The sequence below is a fragment of the Erpetoichthys calabaricus genome, chromosome 9, assembly GCF_900747795.2.
Source record: "Erpetoichthys calabaricus chromosome 9, fErpCal1.3, whole genome shotgun sequence".
Taxonomy (NCBI): Eukaryota; Metazoa; Chordata; class Cladistia; order Polypteriformes; family Polypteridae; genus Erpetoichthys; species Erpetoichthys calabaricus.
Window position 1 is genome coordinate 193,684,088 of NC_041402.2, and position 24,050 is coordinate 193,708,137.

Genomic DNA, 24,050 nt, shown 5'->3' on the forward strand with positions numbered 1-24,050 from the left:
AACTCGTCAGATGGGAAGCCGGTTTGTGCGGACGGTGTAGCTTTATCGGTGTAGCTTTATAACAGGCATCATTCAGTCTCTTCTCATTCAATTGGCTGCGTGCTCATACTGATAGGAGTTCAGGGCATACAGGGAGAAATAAAGGATTCTGCGTATTGTGGACTCGGAAGGGATGCACCGGGACACAGTGGTTAGCATTGTTGCCTCAGAGCTCAGGTCACATTTTTGGTCACAATAATAAGTCCAGCATAGTAGGCAACTACTTCCCTAGACCTTGGGGACACTTAAAAGACCACCATTACAATCCACTCGTTCGGTTTATCCTTCCCTATTGATTTCATTGCATTTTTGTGGCAAAATTTCCGAACATTTCTATATTTTTGCAGAACTCAAAGTGAAACAAATTCAGTGGGTTTGCTCGTCACTTCTCAGATTGGGGTTTGTCTATGACATCCTCACCTGACGAGCATCACCATTCCAAAAAATAAAATGATTGCAAAGACAGCTGCCTCACCTTTCACTGTCATTACAAATGTGTGACAGAAGCACTTATCCCACAATTTCTCCAAGGAAAATCTAACAAATGAAACTCCAGAAGACCTGAAATGGACTGCAGCAGAAGGAAATAAGCAGGCTTACCTTTTTATAGTTTCACTCAGAACTGCTTTCACGTGTTTGTTGAGCTTAGATTCAAAGTTCAATATTCTTGGGTCATACGATCCTGATGAGGTGGCTGCGTGATTTTCGCAGAGAAACAGCAGTGCATCGTTTTCATCAACCTCCTTCACGTCTTCAACTAACTTCTGTAATTCAGGAATACACACCTTTTGTACAATTAGTGGGTCTAAAATGACCTTCTTGGACTCTGAGCCTTCTGCCTCTTTCTCTCTGTAGATGTGGTGCAGCATGTTCATTCCAGTGATACCCTCCCATTCTGTTCCACCCGAGACTTTGGGATTGGTGCTGCGGTGAAAGACATGACCTGAAAACATGAAAATCCCGAGCCTGGAGTTTTGATTTTTGAGGGAGTCGAGCAGATCCTTCCAGGTGTTGTGTCTGTAGGGAAGAATTACTTCCCCAGGACTGTTGAGAACCAGGTACCTGCTGGTGTACATGTTTCTGTAGAGGCAATCATGGAAGGCCACATTCTGGCCATGATTATATATCTCAGATGAAGTGAAATAGGAATCCACAGTCCAGTTGAAGACTACCAAGAACCCTTCAGCGGTGTAATAATCCAGAACCTTTTGCACCTCCTCAGAGCAATTCGTTTTGTATATGAAGATCCTGTCAGCACCCAATAGACGGTACATCTCAATGGACTGGATGAGCTGCAGAACATCGTCATAATGACCAGCCATCACCGAAATGCACACAGTGAAGTTCCTTTGAGGCTTGGAAGGTCGTGCAAATTTGGAATTGCCAACGTTCAAATAGACATCAGATGAACTTCTTACGTCACTGGTACTCACAGCCACTCGGATCAAATCAGCAGATCCACATGGGTTCTGGCAAAGGAGATCTGCCGTACCGTAAGGAAAGTCATGATGGTCATCGTGGAGCTGAACATGAACGTCATGGCGGTGACTGACATTCTGACACTCAACGTGACAGTGAAGGGTCTGCTGCTGGCCTTCAAAGTGATCCCGCTTGACAATTCCAATAATGCGGATCACATCCCATGGCAGTTCATTTATCGTCCTGTTGTCATAAAAGGCTGAAACAATGAAGACATTGACACCATCCACAGGTGTGACCACAAATGGGTAAAACCTGCATATGAAACAAAGTGAAAAAGAAGATCATTACAGGATAAGAAATGGTTAATGGACATCAAGGAATAAAACTTCAAGGAATAGAGTGGTCGAGCTGAAGGACCCAGCGTCAAGAACTTGGCACTGCCCACTGATAACACACACTTTGAAAATGTCTGTGTCGTACGATTATTATGAGTGAAAGGACCAGAAGAAGACAAAGGGTATAAAGGCCTTGAAGATCTCAGAGCCAGAAATGGACAGTGGTCAGAAACCAGAAATGACAAACAAACCTGGCCAACAAAGTTTCTGGGGGCAAGAGAGAAGTGAAGATGGAACAGCCAGGCAGAATTCAGAATGTAAAATATTTAAAAATAAAGTCTCAAGGCATCTCAGTTAGTTTGTTTGATACGTCTGGTGAGATTTCCCCAAAAGTCCGCTTCATTTAGGCAGACGTGAACAAACCAATAGTACTGTGGTGCAGACCAAAACAGCCGTGACAAGAAATGGTGGCCTTGATGTGGTACCAAGGTAATCCTGGAGCGGTTTACGTGAGGTGTAAGGGGCCATCTTAACTGCAGTAAATACTGTGCATTATGGGTAAAATTGTGTGTTCTGTGCTGGTCAAGCAAAGTATCTGCCATTGGTTATTAAGGAGTGTCATTCACAGCATAATAAGTCAACGGTTAATATGAAGAATTAAAAACAAGATAAAGGTCCAAATAAATATGGACAAAGGAACAAATGTAACAGAATTAACAGAAAACAAGTCACATATCAGACCAGGCTTAGCAGCTGTTTGAGGCTTGGGGAGTCTCATGTGTGAAACCGATCAACAATGGAAAAAAAAAAAAAACAGTGCAAATTCACTTTTGATTGGCTCTGTCTAAATACTTAGCATTGGCGAGAATGCCAGAGCTGATGTACCTCAGACACCACCCAATTACCGGTCTTGTTAGCACTAAGAACCAGCAGTGAGAGCCCAGAATGAAGTCCAGAAAATCATAATGTAATGGGTTCACCTATCAGTAAAAATGATTGGCAAAAACCTGATGGACAGATCTTTACAACATCTGGATGACTTAAGTAAGTCTATGGAAGGAGAAGATTTGGGAAAGACAACGAGGAAACAACAAAACAAATTTTAGTGGGTAAGAATATCAGTGTTTCATCTGGTAACAGGCTGTTCAAGAAAAGGGTGAAGATGTCATAGTGTGTACCTTAGAAAGGCATATCTGATTTTATGTTCATTTAGACAGACAGACAGAGTCAAGCTTGTGCATCAAGGTAGTCTGAAGCAGGTATTACCTGCCAAGATGGGGCACTCATGCTAACCATCTCCTCTTTTCCCTCCACAGTGATGAAGGACGCCCAGTGAGGGCAATTGACTCCACCCCTTCTAGAATTTGGCCTTTAAAGCCAACCACTGCCAGAAACTGTCTGTCAGTTCTGATTCAACTGAACCATACGATGGAGCTCCAAAAAAACATAGACAAAAGACTACCAGACGATATTGGCTTACACGCTTTATTTTGTTGCTGTAATTATAGTGCTGCACATAGATACCCTTTATTGTTTCATTAATTAGACTGTATTAAACAGGGATGACTGCGTTCCATGGGAACTTGCAGTGCGTTATTTGACCACGATAGATAGATAGATAGATAGATAGATAGATAGATAGATAGATAGATAGATAGATAGATAGATAGATAGATAGATAGATAGATAGATAGATAGATAGATAGATAGATAGATAGATAGATAGATAGATAGATAGATAGATACTTTATTAATCCCAAGGGGAAATTCACAAGTACTTAAAATAAATAAGAAAATAGAATTGGAGAACTCTAATTAACATAGAGCAAAAGTAAGGTCTGATGGCACAGGGAGGACAGAAGAAACAAAAAAACTCGAGACGGCTAGAGAAAAAAATAAAATCTGCAGGGGGTCCAAGGCCACGAGACCACCCAGCCCCCTCTAGGCATTCTACCTAACATCAATGACCTCACAATCAGTCCTCATGGTATTCAGGGTTCTATTATGGTCATGTGGACTTCGACTCTGATTCTGGGGCTGCTGGGAAGTGTGACGTGGAGGTATGTGGGGGATCTCATTGTAGGGGAGATGTTTATGAGTAATGTCGTAGGCTTCTTGAAGTTTGCTCATTAAACAAATTGATTTGCATTTCATGTGTGTAGTTTGTTTGCAAATCTTCACGCTGGCGAAACGTTTTCCTCGAAAATCCAAACCACAAGAAGAATTTCATTCAGTGTACTGGATCAGCTTGTTTTTTTGTCCACTTCTAATTGACATTGCAAACAATGATCTCATGGCCATGCACAAATAGCCGCAAAGTGGCTGTTAACACTATACTGACAATACCCCTGTTGGGTTCTGCTGTTGGATGGTAGCCACCGTTTTGCGGACATTAATGCAACCAAAAAGTACAAGCGTATACAAAGTCCAAAATCGTGCATAAGAGGTTCCAACACCATCATTACAGCTGCATTACACGCCCATACACACACCAGAAAATCATTAAGCGTTTAAGTAGAGTTCATCACTGGACAGGAAGATCAGTGAAGTCTTCAGTTTATGACAGCCAACCCCAAGAGTTAAGCAGAAGAGCACAGAAAAAGCACAGCAGTCAAAATGCTCATGTGATAACAACCGTAATTACATTCAATACCTGACATTAACTGAACGACGAACAGTGACAACCATCTTACCGTCTTAGAGTTTGACTCAAAACTTGATTCACGTTTACTCTGAGCTGAGCTTTATAATCCAAAAGCCTTAAATCTTTCCGAGGCTCCGAGATCACTTTGTGCTCTTTACAATGGAACATCAGGGCTTCCCATTCGTTGACTTCTTTCACTTTTCCAAAATGATGTGCGAGTTGATGAACTGAGGTTTTGTAGGCTATTCTGGGATCCACGATCATCTTTTTGGGGTCGAACCATTCGAGTTTTGTCTCCCTGTTGACAAATTGTAGAACGTTGACTCCTGGGACATCGTTCCATTGTAGGGCGCCAGGGTCTTTCTCATACGTATCAGTTGGAAATACGCGATTTGAGAACCTGAAGATGTTGGCACCAGGTGTCACCTCTCTTAGGGAGTCTATCAGGTCTCTCCAGTTGTTGTGTTTGTAGGGTACAATGATCTCATCCTGGTCGATAAGAACCAGATACCTGCTGGAGTACATGTATCGGTACAAACAGTCATTTAGTGCAACAATCTGACCGTGATAGTGCAAGTCTGCCTTGTGCAGTTTAAAACTCCAGCTTGTGGATGGATTAAGATACAAATTCACTGTCCACTCAAGAACCTGGACAAACCCTTCTTTGACGTAGTAGTCCAGCACCTCCTGTACCTGGTCAGAACAGCTCGTCTTGTAGACGACCACCTTTCTGGCCCCCAGCAGTCGGTACATCTCTAGAGACTGGATGAGCTGCAGGACATTACTGAAGCTATTAAACATCGTGGAAGTGCAGACGGTGAAATCCCACTGAGGCTCAGGGGGTCGAGAGTCTTTAGTGTTGTGAATTGTTAGTGTGACCCCCGATGACATCCCGTCACTGCTTGCGCTCACCGTCACATTGGTCAGAGCTGTTGATCCACATGGGTTTGTGCAGGTGAGACTCGCCATCCCGTAAGGAAAACCAAAGTGGTCGCCGTGAATGTCTACACCAATGGGTCTGACGTGAATGGCATTCCCACACGGCACGTGGCAATACAGCGCCCCCTGCCCTTTTTCATAGTGACTTCGCTTGACAATTCCAATGATCAGAATCAGATCTTTCTGCTGTCGGTCTTCGTAAAATGCTGAAACAACCAAAGCTTGGGCATCTCTGACGGGTTTGACCAATGAGGAGGCTTTTTCTGAGTGAGGAAACAAAATGTCAGAATTAACAACTCGGTGTATTTATTAAGTAGAGTTAAGTAAGGATTATTAATGTTATGTCTACACAGTACAGAGTGCCGTGAAACTCTTACATACATGTCTCCTCAGAACTGTGGACGAAAACAAAAATGCTCAAAAAAATTAAAGGAACGCTTTGAAAACACATTCAGATCTCAATGGGGAATAAATCCTGATGGCTATCTCGACTGATATGGACTGATATGGTGATGTGTTAGGAATGAAAGGATGGAAATGAAAAGGATCAACCGACAGAGAGAGGGACACCCCGAAAATCAAAGGGAAAAAATGACCCAGTGGCAAGCTCGTCCATTTTGCCGAAATTTCACTGCAGCAACTCCAAATCGTACTCAGTAATTTGTATGCCCCCCCCCCCCCACGTGCTTGTATGCATGCCTAATGATGTCCTGGAGGATCTCCTCCCAGATGTGGACCTGGGCATCACTGAGCGACAAACTCCTGGACAGTCTGAGGTGCAACCTGGCAGCGTCGGATGGACTGAAACATAATGTCCCAGAGGTGTTCTATTGGATTGAGGTCAGGAGAGTGGTGGGGCCAGTCAATGGAATCAATTCCTTCATCCTCTCACCACTTGAGACCGGGCATTGTCATGCACCAGGAGTAACCCAGGACCCACTATGCACCAGCATAGGGTCTGACAATGGGTCCAAGGATTTCATCCCAATACCTAATGGCAGTCAAGGTGCTGTTGTCTAGCCTGTAGAGGTCTGTGCATCCCTCCATGGATATGCCTCCCCAGTCCATCACTGACCCATCACCAAACCGGTCATGCATAACGTTCTACACGGCTTCTCCAGACCCTTTCATGTTTGTCACATGTGCTCATGGTGAACCTGCTCTCCTCTGTGAAAAACACAAGGCGCCAGTGGTGGGCATGCCAGTTCTGGTATTCTATGGCAAATGCCAATCGAGCTCCACAGTGCTAGGCAGTGAGAAAATATCACTACTATATATGCAGATGATACAGTATGTTACTACATCTATACATATAAAAGGCAAAGCCCTCACCGACTCATCACTAATTCTCCCACTTTCCATATAGGTGGGAAGCTGAAATTTCCTGTGCTCATTCCTTGCAGTGTACTTACAAAAGTTAGGTATGTTTCATGTCCTATTGTAACACCCAAGGGGGGGAAACGGGTGTACACCCTAAACTGTATATAGGGGAAACCCCTTCCTCACTATTTCTGCGACTTCCAATATACGTGGGAAGCCCAAATTTCCCAAGCTCATCCTTTACACTGTACTTACAAACGTTAAGTATGTTTCATTTCCCGCGAACTTTCGAAAATAACGTCTTCTTTTTGGCGGTTCCCACCATTATGTCGTAAGGAACTTTCGTAACTGACCTTTCCTTTTGGCGGTCTCATTCCTTATTTACGTTAACAGATGATTTATTTCACGGCAGAGATGCACAAGTACCCCCAAACCCACCCCAAGGTCACCCACGCACCTACCATGTGGTTGGCTCCCTGCCTAAAAATGCGCTTTTCTCATAAACAACATTTACAATCATAAATTAAACTCTTTATCATCATCACATTCATTCTCAATACTAAAATAAGCCTACGACAATTACATTGACAATCATGTTACGTTATTTTTAAAATGTTTCCTTTTCTTTTTCGTAACTTCTTTAACACACTACTTCTCCTCTGCGAAGCACGGGTATTTTGCTAGTACTGTATATGAGACCCACAAAATTCTGTGCCTTCAGCCCAAACAGCACTAGCAGAATTTCAAAACATATGTGGACTCAAAACTTAATTTGAATTAAAGTATGCTTTTTCCTGTGAACGCTGTAGCACACAACATTAGATTTCGACACCTTCCCTTTTATCATCGCAGATCAGTTTACATTCCTAGGGGTAAACATCACTAGTAAATATAAAGCTCTTTTTCAACAAAGTTTTGCTGTCTGCATGGAAAAAAATTAAACAAGGCATGCAGAGATGGACGACCCGCCATCTCACTTTAACAGGGGAATTAATTAACACTGTCAAGATGAATATCCTCCCTAAGCTTCTGTTTCTATTTCAAAGCATACCCATATATATTAACAAATATCCATCCATCCATCCATTTTCCAACCTGCTATAGCCTAACACAGGGTCACATGGGGGTCTGCTGGAGCCGATCCCAGCCAGCACAGGGCGCAAGGCAGGAAACAATCCCAGGCAGGGTGCCAACCCACCACAGGGCACACACACTCACACCCACACACGCTAGGGACAATTTAGGATTGCCAATTCACCTAACCTGCATGTCTTTGGACTGTGGGAGGAAACCCACGCAGACACGGGGAGAACATGCAAACTCCACGCAGGGAGGACCCAGGAAGCGAACCTCAGGTCTCCTTACTGCGAGGCAGCAGCGTGTAAGTCTGTTACTGCAATAAACGTTTCTTTTTTTAAAAACATTCACCATATTTTTTAATCACACCTTGTAAATACCATCCATCCATCCATCTTCCAACCCGCTGAATCCGAACACAGGGTCATGAGGGTCTGCTGGAGCCAATCCCAGCCAACACAGGGCACAAGGCAGGAAACAATCCTGGGCAGGGTGCCAACCCACCACAGGACACACACAAACACAGCAAGCACACACTAGGGCCAAGTTAGAATCGCCAATCCACCTAACCTGCATGTCTTTGGACTGTGGGAGGAAACCCACGCAGACACGGGGAGAACATGCAAACTCCACGCAGGGAGGACCCGGGAAGCGAACCCAGGTCCCCAGATCTCCCAACTGCGAGGCAACATCGCTACCCACTGCGCCACCGTGCCGCCCCCTTGTAAATACCTCCACCAAAATAAAGCTGAACTAGGAGATATCTATAATATATTTACAAGTAAATTTACAAAAATAAGGCACAAGCCACTGTTTGGTAAACTAACTGAAACGAGCTGTACCACCCACACCACCGAGTCTAAAGACCCCCTTACGAGGCAAGAAGTGCCTCTTGTAGTCTGGGCACAAGTCTTCACCCAATCCCGCGACACATTGCTCCCTTTAACCAATCGCGGCAGATGTAGGTGCTTTCTGCACAGTCGCTGCTCTCAACCTTTGCAAGGCTTGTAATAAATAGGGCTAGCCATAGACATAGAATTACTAGACGCCGCATGACCAGCAGCATCGTACGTCAACATCGCCGCCATATTGCGAGTGGCACTGCTGTGGAGTGAAGTAACAGATAAAGATGCCTCACCCATGTGCTGCTTGGGATTGTACAAACTGCTGTACGCTCCAAACCAGATCACAGGGATTACATTTCATAGGTAAAGCTGAACAATTGTTTTGGTTATATTTGACCATTAGAAAATCCCGTTTTATAATCTTAACTTTAGCTATGCCAGGCTAAGCCTTTTACCTTACTCCTTTTCTATGTTAACTAATGTTGTCTTATTTTAATTTTGTATTTTGTCTTTTATTTTTCTTTTCTTCATTATGTAAAGCACTTTGAGCTACTTTTTGTATGAAAATGTGCTATAGAAATAAATGTTGTTGTTGTTGTAAGCTAGCAAAGCTATGCATTTATGTGCTCAAGTGAGCCTCCAAACAACGTTTTAGCTAAACGTATTTAGTCACTACCTATGCAGATTGTTGTTAGCTGTTAACATTTCACAAACTTTGAAAGTTTCCCAAAGAAATCCATCTCAGGAAGCAGTGAGAGGTCAGGTAGCCCTTAGACGGGATTTTGAGAAAGCTGTCCTGTGATGTGTGCCGTGCTGGTTTGGTAACAGATGCTGTGCTGGCATCACATGATCAAAGCTACCACTCGCTTACATTAAAAAAACAAAGGAGGTTTGATGATTCCTTCCGAGGGTCCAGTGAAGGTGGTCAAAGTAGCTGAGCGTGTTATCCGACAGTGGACATTAGGACAAGCTGTCAGTGTATCTTTGATCAAGAAAGTTTGTTCGGGCTGAGATTGGTTCAGATGATGTGTTTGTTCTCAAGGAGCACATCGAGGAAACTCAGTTTGAAATTGACATCATTTTATGCTCATGTCTTTAGTCGTGTCTGTCTTCCACAAACTAATGCTGCACCGCATCGCCAGACTGAATACTCTCAAATTACAGAGTGGCAACACACGGAAAAAGCTATGGAAGATAGTTCTGTTTCATGGATTTTAGATCCTATCCTGTATATATTTAAGTAACCACATTGTGTGTGTGAGAGAGAGAGAGAGCGAGATTGAGAGAGGAATGAGTGAAATGTTTTCAGAAATTATTAAGCCAATTTGTATACAATAAAATTGCTTATTTTTGTCATTGAGTGGATCATTTCACTGTTAACAGAAAGACAAAGATAACTGGCAGTAACAGTGCAAAATTCACAATTGGTATGCCAGATTGAAAAGATACGTTTTGAGGGTACTTTTAAAATGTGTTATTGAATCGAGCTGACGGATATGAGAGGGAAGAGAATTCCAGAGTTGAGGAGCACTAGGAGAGACGCTCGAGCTCCCATAGAACTGAGTTTGATGTGCGGTACAGAAAGTCGAGCTTCAGATGAGGATCTGAGTGAGCGAGAGGAGTGTAAGTCTGGAGGAGATCAGCAACGATGTGGAGAGCTTTAAATGTTAAGAGCGGTATTTAGTATTGTAATCGGTAGTTAACAGAGAGCCAGTGAAGTTGAGAGAGAATGCAATAGGTGTAATATGTTCAGTGGATTTAGAACAGCAGGTTATTATCCTGGCAGCAGAATTCTGAGAAGTTGTAAGCGATGGATAAGGTTCTGTGGGATGCCAGAGAGAATAGCATTACAGTAATCTATACGTGAGGTGACTCAGGCATTAACCAATACTCCAGTACTGTGTTGCGTAAGAACAGGACAAAGTCTAGAAATGTTTTGGAGATGGAAGAAGGCAGTCCAAGAAATGTTACTTATACAGGAGGAATTATTTAATAATAATAATTATTATTATTTAATAATTGTCATTATTAGTTTATAAATGGATATAAATAATTGCATTTAAACGATTCGCCAAAATCTGTTGTATGTAAACGATACTGTTTTAAACTTTATTGTTTTTTCATCAGAAAACCTGGTTTCCACGTTTACCTGTTTTAGTTTAAATGGCACTTTTGCCACTCGCAATATGGCGTACGCGCTGACGTATCGTGTCGACTGGGCAACACCGTGAATGCGGCGTCTATCTATATATGTCTATGGGGCTAGCGGCCTTGTGTACGCGCACACGCGCGCAAGCACAAACTAGAGCACATCACGCTCCCCTGGAAAAACCGATACGGACTGCAAAAGTAAGTACTTCTTACTTCTTTTCTTTGGGAATTCCCTCCTCGCACTAATGTACAGTGGGTACAGAAAGTATTCAGACCCCCTTCAATTTTTCACTCTTTGTCATATTGCAGCCATTTGCTAAAATCATTGAAATTAATTTTTTCCCTCATTAATGTACACAGAGCACCCCATATTGACAGACAAAAAAAAGAATTTTTGAAATTGTTGCAGATTTATTATAAAAGAAAAACTGAAATATCACATGGTCCTAAGTATTCAGACCCTTTGCTCAGTATTTAGTAGAAGCCCCCTTTTGAGCTAATACAGCCAGGAGTCTTCTTGGGAAAGATGCAACAAGTTTTTCACACCTGGATTTGGGGTCCTCTGCCATTCCTCCTTGTAGATCATCTCCAGTTCTGTCAGGTTGGATGGTAAACGTTGGTGGACAGCCATTTTTAGGTCTCTCCAGAGATGCTCAATTGGGTTTAAGTCAGGGCTCTGGCTGGGCCATTCAAGAACAGTCACAGAGTTGTTGTGAAGCCACTCCTTCGTTATTTTAGCTGTGTGCTTAGGGTCATTGTCTTGTTGGAAGGTAAACCTTCGGCCCAGTCTGAGGTCCTTAGCACTCTGGAGGTTTTTGTCCAGGATATCCCTGTACTTGGCCGCATTCATCTTTCCCTCGATTGCAACCAGTCGTCCTGTCCCTGCAGCTGAAAAACACCCCCACAGCATGATGCTGCCACCGCCATGCTTCACTGTGGGGACTGTATTGGACAAGTGATGAGCAGTGCCTGGTTGTCTCCACACATACCGCTTAGAATTAAGGCCAAAAAGTTCTATCTTGGTCTCATCAGACCAGAGAATCTTATTTCTCACCATCTCAGAGTCCTTCAGGTGTCTTTCAGCAAACTCCATGCGGGCTGTCATGTGTCTTGCACTGAGGTATGTGTGGAGACAACCAGGCACTGCTCATCACTTGTCCAATACAGTCCCCACAGTGAAGCATGGCGGTGGCAGCATCATGCTGTGGGGGTGTTTTTCAGCTGCAGGGACAGGACGACTGGTTGCAATCGAGGGAAAGATGAATGCGGCCAAGTACAGGGATATCCTGGACAAAAACCTTCTCCAGAGTGCTAAGGACCTCAGACTGGGCCGAAGGTTTACCTTCCAACAAGACAATGACCCTAAGCACACAGCTAAAATAACGAAGGAGTGGCTTCCCAACAACTCTGTGACTGTTCTTGAATGGCCCAGCCAGAGCCCTGACTTAAACCCAATTGAGCATCTCTGGAGAGACCTAAAAATGGCTGTCCACCAACGTTTACCATCCAACCTGACAGAACTGGAGAGGATCTGCAAGGAGGAATGGCAGAGGATCCCCAAATCCAGGTGTGAAAAACTTGTTGCATCTTTCCCAAGAAGACTCATGGCTGTATTAGCTCAAAAGGGGGCTTCTACTAAATACTGAGCAAAGGGTCTGAATACTTAGGACCATGTGATATTTCAGTTTTTCTTTTATAATAAATCTGCAACAGTTTCAAAAATTCTTTTTTTTGTCTGTCAATATGGGGTGCTGTGTGTACATTAATGAGAGAAAAAATTAATTTAAATGATTTTAGCAAATGGCTGCAATATGACAAAGAGTGAAAACTTGAAGGGGGTCTGAATACTTTCCGTACCCACTGTATACATGCATGTACGTTCTTAACTAAAAACGCTTCGCACCTCTCTCTGCTGATGGCAGGACTAGAGAGACGCTCGCCTCTATGATGGGGTATGCGCAGCGTCCTCCAGCAGGCCTGACCTGGAGGTGCACCCGACCAGTCGTCGGCGTCCTGCTACGTAAACCTGCCAAAGACAAAGTTAAAATGACGGCGAAAGCACACCCTGCACTTAATGACTTACACAGGTAAGTGATTTTGATGAATTTTGAAAAGTCGCCTTCACCCCATTCATAGGACTTTTTCATTAAAGTGGTAAAGCCTGGTCGGCGGATTACAACACCCCAGTGTGTGTTCTTACATATTTCAGCATTCCTGAAGTCTGATCTTTACTGCTGCATTCTGGTAACAATTTTGTTTTGTGTTTCGAGTTCAGATATGTTGAATTCTCGGTAATAAACTTTGACTCATTTTCTTTATGAAATTTCGTGGGGTAGATGGGCCCTTACATCGGATTGGCTGGCCCAGCGCTGACTCAACTGTAGAATTGCCAAATGGGGGAGGCAGCTTGATGGCTGAGGTCTTCAGGACTCTAAACAAGTCCAAATCATATTATGTGATATCATCTACTGTTGAATTCTGCTCCATACTTGTAAATTTCTGAGGATTTGTTCTTTTCTGTGTATTGTATTGTATTGACCCCCTTTTCTTTTTGACACCCACTGCACACCCATCCTACCTGGAAAGGGGTCTCTCTTTGAATTGCCTTTCCGGAGGTTTCTTCCATTTTTTTTCCCTACATGGGTCTTTTCTTGTCTTCTTAGAGAGTCGAGGCTGGGGGGCTGTCAAGAGTCAGGGCCTGTTGAAGCCCATTGCGGCACTTCTTGTGTGATTTTGGGCCATACAAAAATAAATTGTATTGTATTGTATTTCATCTCCTGGTCTCTTATTTATTGAGCCTGTCTTGCTTCTACTGTTGGGATAACAAAACACAAGAACAGGAAGTCCTTACCTTTCTCCTGAATTCTCAGCTGAACAAAGGTCACTTGCTCCTGGGAAGCTGTGCTCCCAAGACACTGGGCCAGTGGAGACAGATTTTTCTTGGTAGAAGGTTCCGCAGCCAAAGTGAGGACAGCAAATGTGGTGTCTGTTCTTAGAAGTGGCTTTATGGTGGCATCACCACACCTCACCTGAGCTCCTTCAGTGCTCTTCTCCTGCCTGCCGGCATCATCAGAGGTAGCCACGTATCTGGCACAGTCCCGCACTTCCATGTCATTGATAGAAAAGTTCTCCTTTCTGAAGACCTGCAGCATCCCAGTCCAGGCATAGCCTTTAGTGAGAAGGCCATTTTGATCTGAGGTAGTGAGTACGAGATTCTGGCTGCCTCGCTTGTTTCTGTAAATGCAGTCACGCCAGGCTGCCCACTGAAGAGCTTGTATCAAGTCAGTCGCATTGGCTGGTCTTAAAATGGCATCCACTTTCCAGTTGATGACCTCAACACATCCCCCTTGAAGGAATTTTGGCAGCATCTTCTGCATCTCCACAGAGGTTTCACTTTGGTAGATGTAGATCTTCTCAGTCCCCAAGTGCTGGTAGGCGCTGACATGCTGGAGGAGCCGTCTTCTGTCGTAATTACTGAAAGCTGAGATACACACCGTAAGGTCTCGGGGGGGCTCACTCTCATTGAAAGACTGGATTTGAACAAAGGAACTCTGGGTCATGTTCTGACTCTTTGTTGTCACTGCCACTTTTATTACAGTGGCCAGTGTGCATGGGTTGTGGCAATGGAGGTCCACCAGCATGTAAGGAAAGCTGTGAACGGAGAGGAAGATTTTAACCTGTGCATCCATAAAGACGACTCTATCGTCACAATCAAGAAGGCAGAGGTACTCCTCATGCAAGGTCCACTTTATAATGGCAAAGATCTGAATTCCCCCTTCAGAGGTTTTCACATCTGGTATTGTATGTTGCTTTATTAAATAGGCAGATAAAGCCTGGGGGCTACCATCAAACATCTCAGGTTGATACCAGTGACTGGCCATGCCAGGGAACAGTAAATTTAAAATAGTCGGCAACTTCGTTTGGATTAAACAAAAGTAGAGAACCACAACTAGTAGTAAAATAAAATAAATCTTGTGTCTTCTGCATATTGTCTTCTTGATGTTTTCCATCACTGATGGGTCTGCACTCCAGAGGATGGTTTATAGTGCCCAGCAGGGTGACAAACACCTGCAGAGAAGCAAAAAAGCAACACAGTTAAGTCAGATATGCTTTGCCATGCTGGGCGGTCAATTGAGTTACCACGAGGAGGAGATGCCTGCTCACTTGGTGTGGTAAGAGAGTAGGACATGACATGAAGCAGTAAATTGTCAGATTCATCCCCACAGATAGGCCACCTCTAGTACTTACACATGGGTCCTTGTTGTCATGTGTACAGTGTAACTTTATTTGTCAGTCAAAATCACACACTGCAGTGCACAGCAGAATGAAATCGTGTCATCCGGCCCAATTATCTGCAAAGAGGACAACATGAAAAAGCAACGTGGAATCACCAACATTCATACCTACAAACATCATCCACCACTTAACAGACAATAGCAGGAGTTGCCCACATAAACAACAGTCAAATTTTCATTAACTGTCAGGGTTACGATCCTGAAAACTCCACTGAAACAGAAAACACAGATACTGAAGCATTGATCCTATGAGAAAAGAAGAGTATAGTTTCGTCGGAACGCTGGCCTGTGTGGAGGAGCGGTGGGCATGGCGGCCCTCCTCTCTCACCCCTCCAGGCTTGGCGATGATCCTTACACAGGTTTTTCTATGGAAACGTTGTTACAACTTTTGCTTCCTCTACAGTCGAGTTCAATCTATTCGGCACAACACCAGAGGCCACAAGCGGGGCAAATCAGAGGACTTCACTAAGCCATCCGATCGGTTATAGCGACTGGCAGTGTGTACAAAGGGCAAGCTTTTGACTCAAAAGTAACTGGGAATTCTTTATTTGTGGGGAGCAATTGTAAGCCCCGTGTCTCCATCCAACACAAATTGGGATAAACGATTTACTCAGACCTCCAGGTAGACACACATTGATCCAAACAACTAAGGACATCACAGTCCTGGTATTGGTTAACCTCACGTGTAGCTGACATGCGATAAGCCTCTTGGAATCTGTTTTCCGCCTTCCACGGCCCCCCATGTCCGTCCGCGCCCCATCTCACAGCCTGCAGTGAGGACTTCCTCTGTGAATAGATGTGATTAGACCAAGTGTGTTACACTTTTATAAGAGCACAAAAGAGAATCTGCAGAAAGTGAGGATTTTCTATACAGTGGTGCCTTGGTTTGTGAGTATAATTTGTTCCGGAAACATGCTTGTACTCCAAAGCACTCGTATAGCAAAGCAAATTTCTCCATAAGAAATAATGGAAACTCAGATGATCTGTTCCACAACCCAAAAATATTCATATAAAAATGATTAATACAAAATATAAAGTAAAAATACATAAAACAAATTAACCTGCACTTTACCTTTGAAAAGAATCATAGCTGGTGTGAGGGAGAGGAGAGAGAGGAGAGGAAGAGGAAGGTTATTGTGTAAAACGACTTTCACTCTAACTAACGGAATCACTGTTGGCTCACTGGAATCTTTTTCTTTTTTGGGACTTTTAACAAAGAACCTATCCAATGACAGTTGCTTTTGCCTCCTTTTGAGGATTTTGCGGAAATGTGACATTGCATTGTCGTTAAACAGATTCATCGCTCACACACAAAATCAATAAATGCTTTACACACACACAACGTCACAATGTTATAGTAAATAGTATCCGCTCATACGGATGTTGACTATATGAGTGAGGCACGCCAACAGTGACCGAGCATGGGAGACGATTACCCACAATCCAGCGGAGAGAGAAGAACCATCGGCTCAGTTGTGAATCAAAAAGCAAAATTCAGGAACAAGAGGGAGGAGAATTTGGTATCCAAAAAAAAAGATTTCAAATCACAAAATGAAGGTTTTTTTCCATAAACTCCGATGACACAGAACAGCTCGGGTCCATCTGTATATTGTCTCTAATGATAATGTCATCAGTGAACGTGCACTGGGGAATTCTGGGATATCTTTAAGGAAAGGGCTGGAAAAAGGAGAAAAACAAAACGGCATTTTGAAAAATGTAAATACGTTTACAACTTATTAAAAGCACGTCCAGCTTTGCTGTCACATTTAAATTCTTGGAGTCTCAAACCCCAACACGTAGTGTTCTGCTGCGAAGACTGGAGACAGAGAAGAACAGGAGACGAATATGAGACTGTTAGCAGGAAGTTTAAAATATGATCTTTTAAACAGAACCAAAACTAAACCCAGAAATCCAACTCAGAGAGAACAAAGCAAAAGTCGAAAACTTGGAAAAAGAAAAGTTTTTTTTTGTCAGAACTAAAATGTTAACAAAAATTCAGAGCGTAGACTCGTTAACCGAGAACTAGTCGAAAGGAACGTTTTTGAAAAAGCAATTCACGGGTGTATCTGTCAAACTCGGGTCAAACATGGCCGCTCGAGCTGACCTTTTGCCGTGTTCACGTGCTCTCAGACTTTTCAGAGCTTTGAGCTGTGACTCTTCACCTTCTCACTTTGGTGCGCTCACGTGGTTTTCATGTCGGAGTATTCAAAAGAATGCGAGATGGCACAGCTGTTGTTTATGTGGAGCTTGCGTGTTCCCTTCAGGTCAGTACGGGGTTTTTCTTGTTACTTGGTCTGCAAAAAAAAAAAAAGAAATAAAAGCAATTAGAGATAAATTATTTTTTTCAAATAATGCCATTTCAGACTGAGCAGAATATATGTTTTATTTTAAGCAATAGAGTAAGGTGAAAGGTTAGTGTGATGAGACAACTCGAGTAATTTTGATAGCTTTCTTTCGTCTTTATTGTCCGACTCTAATTTCCGAGTTTGTCGAGCGTTCACATGCCAAGTTGCTGAGAAACAAATATCATGTAAACGCTTAACAAGTTCAGAATTACAAGTTGGACAATTTGAACGTTTAAACCCTTGACCTAATGAGATCAGGGTCATGACCCCTGTGAACACGCCCTCTGTAACTGGCATCATAGCAACAGGATCCACAAAACTGAGAGAAAGTCAAAATGGAGTTGTGGCAACATGTGAAACAAAATGTTAAACTTTTAAAGGTGCATGAAACGCGCAAACCTCAGATTTGGAATCCCCGCATGTCAAAACCCAATTATCGATACACGATTAGCAAGGCGCTCCGTTAGCATTTGCTTAATAAATTTTTACAAATCAGAGATCATAACACAAGAGTCATCAGAATCCATGCAGGGACAAGCACAATCCATCCATTTTCCAGCCCGCTGAATCCCAACTACAGGGTCACGGGGGTCTGCTGGAGCCAATCCCAGCCAACACAGGGCACAAGGCAGGAACCAATCCTGGGCAGGGTGCCAACCCACCGCAGGACACACACAAACACACCCACCACACACTAGGGCCAATTTAGAATCGCCAATCCACCTAACCTGCATGTCTTTGAACTGTGGGAGGAAACCCACGCAGACACGGGGAGAACATGCAAACTCCACGCAGGGAGGACCTGGGAAGCGAACCCGGGTCTCCTAACTGCGAGGCAGCAGCGTTACCACTGCGCCACCGTGCCGCCCGACAAGCACAATCATTTTGTTAAATTGCTGTTAAACCACAGCCAGATGAAATGGGAGTTGGGGGTCTTCCAGGGTTGTTGACTCAACACCTTTTTCCATTCCAATGTGCTGGAGATCAAAACCTTTAGGACAGCAGATCACGAGTGAAGAGCGTGTCAGATGGTCTCATCGGGTGTCTGCATCTTGTTACGTGCCACCGGTAATGGGAGATCACTTTAAACATAAAACGCCAAGAGAGCCTCTGAGTAGTAGTTAGAAGTTTGCTTTCAGCAAATCACTTGAGCTTTGGCAGGTTGTTTGGCAATGAAGCAACACAAAACTCGAACAAGGCTGAGTCAGCATGATCTGGGCAGAACAACAGAGGAAGCAGCGTGACAGTGCAGAGAGTCTGCCAAATCAGCCTGTGCACGTGCGTTTATTTTTATTATATGTCTTGGAATTTTTAGCTTTCAGTTTTTTTTTCTTATGGTTCCATGACAGGAAAAAGTTCTACAGATGCGATGTTTGCTTTGGAGAAGAACAGAGAAGGTCAGAAGGAATTGCATTGCATGTTTGTGGACTTAGTGAAAGGGTATGACAGGGTGCCAAGAGAAGAGGTGTGTTTTGGTGTGAGGAAGTCGGGAGTGGCAGAAAAGTATGTGAGGGTGGTGCTGGATATGAATGAGGACAGCGGGACTTCGGTGTGGAATGACAGCCTGGTTTAAGGTGACCAAGGGATTACACCAAGGAGTGGCTCTGAGCCCTTTCTGGTTTGCAGTGGTGATGGACAGGGCGACAGATGAGGTCAGACAGGAGTCTCAGTGGACGATGATGTTAACGGATGACATTGTGATCTGTAGTTACTTGTGTTCTGTTCTGTGTATTGTATTGTATTTACCCCTCTCCCCTTTTTTCACACCTACTGCATGCCCAACCTACTTGGTAAGGGGTCTCTCTCTCTCTCTCTCTGAATTGCCTTTCCCAAGGTTTCTTCCATTTTTTTGTTCTCCCATTCTGGGAGTCAAGAATGTCAAAAGCCACTCCTTGTGTGATTTTGGGCTATAGAAAAATAAATTGTATTGTATTGTATAGTGAGAGTAGACAGCATGTTGAGGCAAACTTGGAGAGGTGGAGGTCCGCACTGGAGAGAAGGGGAATGAGAGTCAGTAGGGGTAAGACGGAGTCCATGTGGGTGAATGATGGGCGGTGGAAGGGTGCAACTGCAAGAAGCAGAGGTGGTGAAGGTAGACGAATGTAAACACTTGGGTTCAACAGTCCAATGGAGAGTGTGGCAGAGAGGTAAAGAAGGGACTGCAGGAAGGGTGGACTAGGTAGAGAAGAGTGACAAGAGATTAATTCCTGCATTTATCTCTAGTAGGATTGACTACTGCAATGCGGTGTTCACTGGATGTTCAAACTGTTCTTTATAAGCCTCCAGTTAATCCAAAATGCTGCTGCAAGAATTATTACAAGAACAAGAAAATATGAACACATAACTCCAGTTCTTAAATCCTTACACTGGCTCCCGGTTAAGTTTAGGGCAGATTTCAAAATCCTCCTTTTAACATATAAAGCATTAAATGGCCGAGGTCCAGCTTACTTGTCTGAACTTATAATGACTTACAAACCTGAGCACACATTAAGATCTCAAGATGCCGGTCTGCTTATGATTCCAAGAATTAATAAAATAACAGTGGGAGGTCAAGCTTTTAGTTACAGGACCCCCTAAGTTGGGGAGTGGTCTGCCTGCTACTATAAGAGGCTGAAGACTCACAACTTCAGTTTAGCACACCCTGACTAGAGCTGCTGATTAACTGTACAGACTGCATCTCTGTTGTTAGTCATTAGCACTAAAACAGAAGTAACATGATAGTTAGAATTTGATACTTATCCTCACCTATTCTGTTTCTCTTCTCAGTACTCAAATGTGGCACTTGGTGCCCATGGCCCACCTGCGGCCAAGTTGTTTTGCCTGCCCAAGGTAAAGTCATCCCTGATGAAGGATCGCAGAAATCGTGGGAAAGAGGGGTCCTTTCATCGGATTAGCACTATTTCAGCTGTGGAATGGCCAAATGGGGGAGGCAGCTTGATGGCCTAGGTCTCCAGGGGCCTCATGTATAAACGGTGCATACGCACAGAAATGTTGTGTAAGAACGTTTCCACATTCAAATCACGATGTATAAAACCTAAACTTGGCATAAAGACACGCACATTTCCATGGTACCTCATACCCTGGCGTACGCAAGTTCTCCGCTCGGTTTTGCAGACTGGTGGCACCCAGCGTCAAAGCAGTGCTACTGTTCCTGTGTGGTTATCCTTTCTTTAGATCCACATCCCTGATGCGGCTTTATAACTACACTGAAATTAACCGCATATTGTTTATTAGTTTAATGCATCTGATTATAATTCACCAGTAACAATATAATGGTCCACAGAATGGTCAAACTATTCCAAATACCATAACTGCTTTAGCGTTGTTACTCTCACTGCACCTTCTTTTACTTCTTTCAGCTGCTCCCATTAGGGGTTGCCACAGCGGATCATCTTTTTCCATATTACTCTCACTGCACCACTTGGAGCAGCTGATCGGAAAGAGAATTATCAGTATACAGCATCAAGCACACGCTGCCTCAGCCATGCTTCCTATTTGAACTGCTTCTCACACGGCAAATGCTTCAAAACCTTCCCTGTACGGACCTTGCTGTTCAGAAAGAAGTTTATCCCAAGAGCTCTAAACGTACTCAATCAGTCCATCAAGTGCTCCTTGTAGAACTGTTTGGACTTATAAGTCCAATCACCTCACTGTAAACTTGCACTACAGTTATAATATTGCACAACCTGCGCCACTTTATAAAGCGCGTATTTACATATGATGACGATATCATTTTTAAGATGAAATGCAGCAAAATATGTTTATTATATTATACAGATAAAACTTTAACTTCATTTAAATAATCTATATTGTTAATAATTAAAGGACACGGTGTCGCTATGGTAGCAAGGATCTGGCGCTCCGTTCACAGATTGTTCCTGCCTCGCACTGTATGCTTTACTGGGACTGGCATGAAGGATAGAATAATTAAGCATATACTACGAAGATATTTCAATGTTCCTTAAAAGTTTTGAAGGATTGGTGTTCTAAGCTTACAGATGGCTTAACGTCTATTACAGAGCTGATTGTGTGGCGATTGGGTATTTGGAGAAAGAAAAGGAAGGACAGGAATTGGAGGTTAGTGCGTTTGAAAGAGACAGCACTGCTGCAATAAATTATTTCATCGAAGGTCGCACACAATCACTGCACCACCATGTTCTCATGTTTAATAACATGCTTTAACTCCTATCGTCACGCAAATTATATCAAGTATACATCTCAGTATTTTAATTATTCAGAGAGCTGTAATATCACGAATGTAATGGATTCTGTGTCCTGTCAGAGGAAGAGAAAGTCCGTTTAAGAAGCAGGTAGTGATTCACACACACAGAGCACATAGAAGATCAAATACAAAACAAAGCATTTAACGTGCTACTTTAGTTACAATGGGATTTGAGAAACTAGTAAATTAAACGATTTTAAGATGAAGTTTATGATGTTCTACTTTAATGACAAAATAAACTATATGATTAAAGTGGAAATTTCGAGATTAAAATTGACATTTCGTGCTTTTTTTCCCCACTGTGTGCCTATTTTTATTTTCTCTGTACCCTAATGATAATACGAAACTCAAACGGTGGGCTACGACTTGGCTTTTCACAAGCCTTCTTTTTTATTTCGGGCACTGTGCGACTTTGTGAACTTGAGCTTTCGAGTTTCCTCGACACTCTGTCACTCGATCAGCTTCCTTTTTTTGTTTATATCACTGTTTAAACCAACAAATAGTACGTTTTTCTTTGCCTCCACTTGGTATTCGCTGAAATTCTTATATTTTCCCTCTTGCTTTACCGATTGTCTTTTCACAGAAGGCTGAGTTTAAGGGCTATTTATATTGATTTGCATATTCAAAAAGGCGTAATTCTGGGAGGAGTTGGGGCGGGACAACAGGCGCGTGCACGTGCGTTACTTTTCACGCTGACCAGGATTTATGGAGTGGAAGAACGTGGAAGTTTGCGTACGTACAGATTCCTGCATCGGGATTTTTCTGTGCGTACGCACATTCCCGCTTTTGTGCTTACGCCATGTTATAGTGTGAGTTCTACGCACAGCGTTATACATGAGGTCTCCAGGACTCTAAACAAATCCAAATCATATTATGTGATATCATCTACTGTTAAATTCTACTCCGTACTTCTTTTTATTTTTATACTGTATTGAGGATTTATTCTGTTCTGTGTATTGTATTGAGCCCCTTTTTTTTTTGACACCCACAGCACGCCCAACCTACCTGGAAAGGGGTCTCTCTTTGAACTGCCTTTCCAGAGGTTTCTTCCATTTTTTTCCCTACAAGGGTTTTTTCTTTTCTTCTTAGAGAGTCAAGGCTGGGGGGCTGTCAAGAGGCAGGGCCTCTTAAAGCCCAATGCGGCACTTCTTGTGTGATTTTGGGCCATACAAAAAATAAATTGTATTGTATTGTATTGTATCTAAGACCACCTGAAAGAGTGAAAGGGAAGGTCTATAAAACGGTAATGAGACCAGCACTCTTGTATGGTTTAGAGACGACAACACAGGCAAAAAGACAGGAGGCGGAGCTGGAACTGGTGGAGATGAAGATGCAACGATTTTCGCTCGGCGTAACGAGGGTAGACAGGATTAGGAATGAGGATATTAGAGGGGACAACACGGGTACTACAATTTGGTGACTATGTGAGAGAGGTGAGATTGAGATGGTTTGGGCGCATGCAGAGGAGAGATGAGGAGTACATCGGGAAAAGAATGTGGAGGATTGAACCGCCAGGCTAGAGGGAATGAGGAAGGCCAAAGAGGAAGTTTATGGATGTGATGAGCGAGGACATGAAGGCCGTTGGTGAGGTGGTTATTTGAGGTAAAAAGACAGGGATAGATGGAGATGGATGATCTGCTGTGGTAAACCCTAAATGGGAGCCACAGAAAGAAGAAGAAGAAGACAACATGCACAGGTCAAAATACCCGACATTATGAAAATATTTTGGTGTAAGCATAATGACAAAGCCAAAAACTTGCTTTCAGCAAGGTTTGCAAATGTATTAAAAACTGAAGACTGACATCTCTCCTTCCTGGACGTATTCAGACTCTTTATTGTGGCACTCCAGTACAACACAGTACTAACACAGCACCAAAGCACAGTTCTCTTCTTCTTCCTCTTCTCTTTCTCTTGCTCTCTCTTAATCCTCCTGCCTCCACTCCTCCTGGGAAGCTTTGCCCACCTCCTCCCGACTCTGGCTTCCAGAGTAGCGGCAGTTGGCCCCTTTAATAGGCCACCCAGAGGTGCTCCAGGTGCTCGGTGACCTTCTTCCAGCAGCACTTCCAGGTGTGGCAGAGGTGCTGCACCAAAGGGCTCAGAAATCGTTCAGGTGCCCCCTGAATGGTGGCCACAGACCTCAGTAAGGTTGAGTTTCCATGCTCCAAACCCGTGACCCTGCTGGCTGCCCTCCAGGGCCGTCTAAACAGCATTATAGGCCCCCGGGCAAAGCAGTGCACTGCGTCCCCTACCTACACAACCACTCAGCAAGTCACCCATTAATTAGCATGAGGCCCCTATCCTCGTGAGGCACCCGGGAAACTGCCCAGTGTGCCCATGCATTAAGACGGCCCTGCTGCCCTCTAGTGTTCTGGGGGAAGTAATTCCCTGAATATGCTCCCTCCCCTGGCCCTTCCAT

The 24,050-nt window shown here is 43.5% G+C and overlaps 1 protein-coding gene across 7 annotated transcripts in view; it reads right to left on the bottom strand.

Annotated features, from left to right (window-relative positions):
• LOC114656996 (uncharacterized) overlaps positions 1 to 24,050 on the bottom strand; it is a 146,344-nt gene that overhangs the window by 18,405 nt on the left and 103,889 nt on the right. For 3 of the 7 annotated variants that reach the window (XM_028808697.2, XM_028808699.2, XM_028808696.2), the window contains 5 exons: positions 17,172 to 17,361; positions 15,021 to 15,124; positions 13,624 to 14,840; positions 4,490 to 5,642; positions 640 to 1,773 (listed from right to left, as the gene is read on the bottom strand). In XM_028808697.2, coding sequence (XP_028664530.2) covers positions 640 to 1,773; positions 4,490 to 5,642; positions 13,624 to 14,782 — 3,446 coding nt within the window. In that variant the 5' untranslated portion in view covers positions 14,783 to 14,840; positions 15,021 to 15,124; positions 17,172 to 17,361. The other 4 variants (XM_028808704.2, XM_028808703.2, XM_028808706.2 and 1 more) reach the window with 4 other exon arrangements.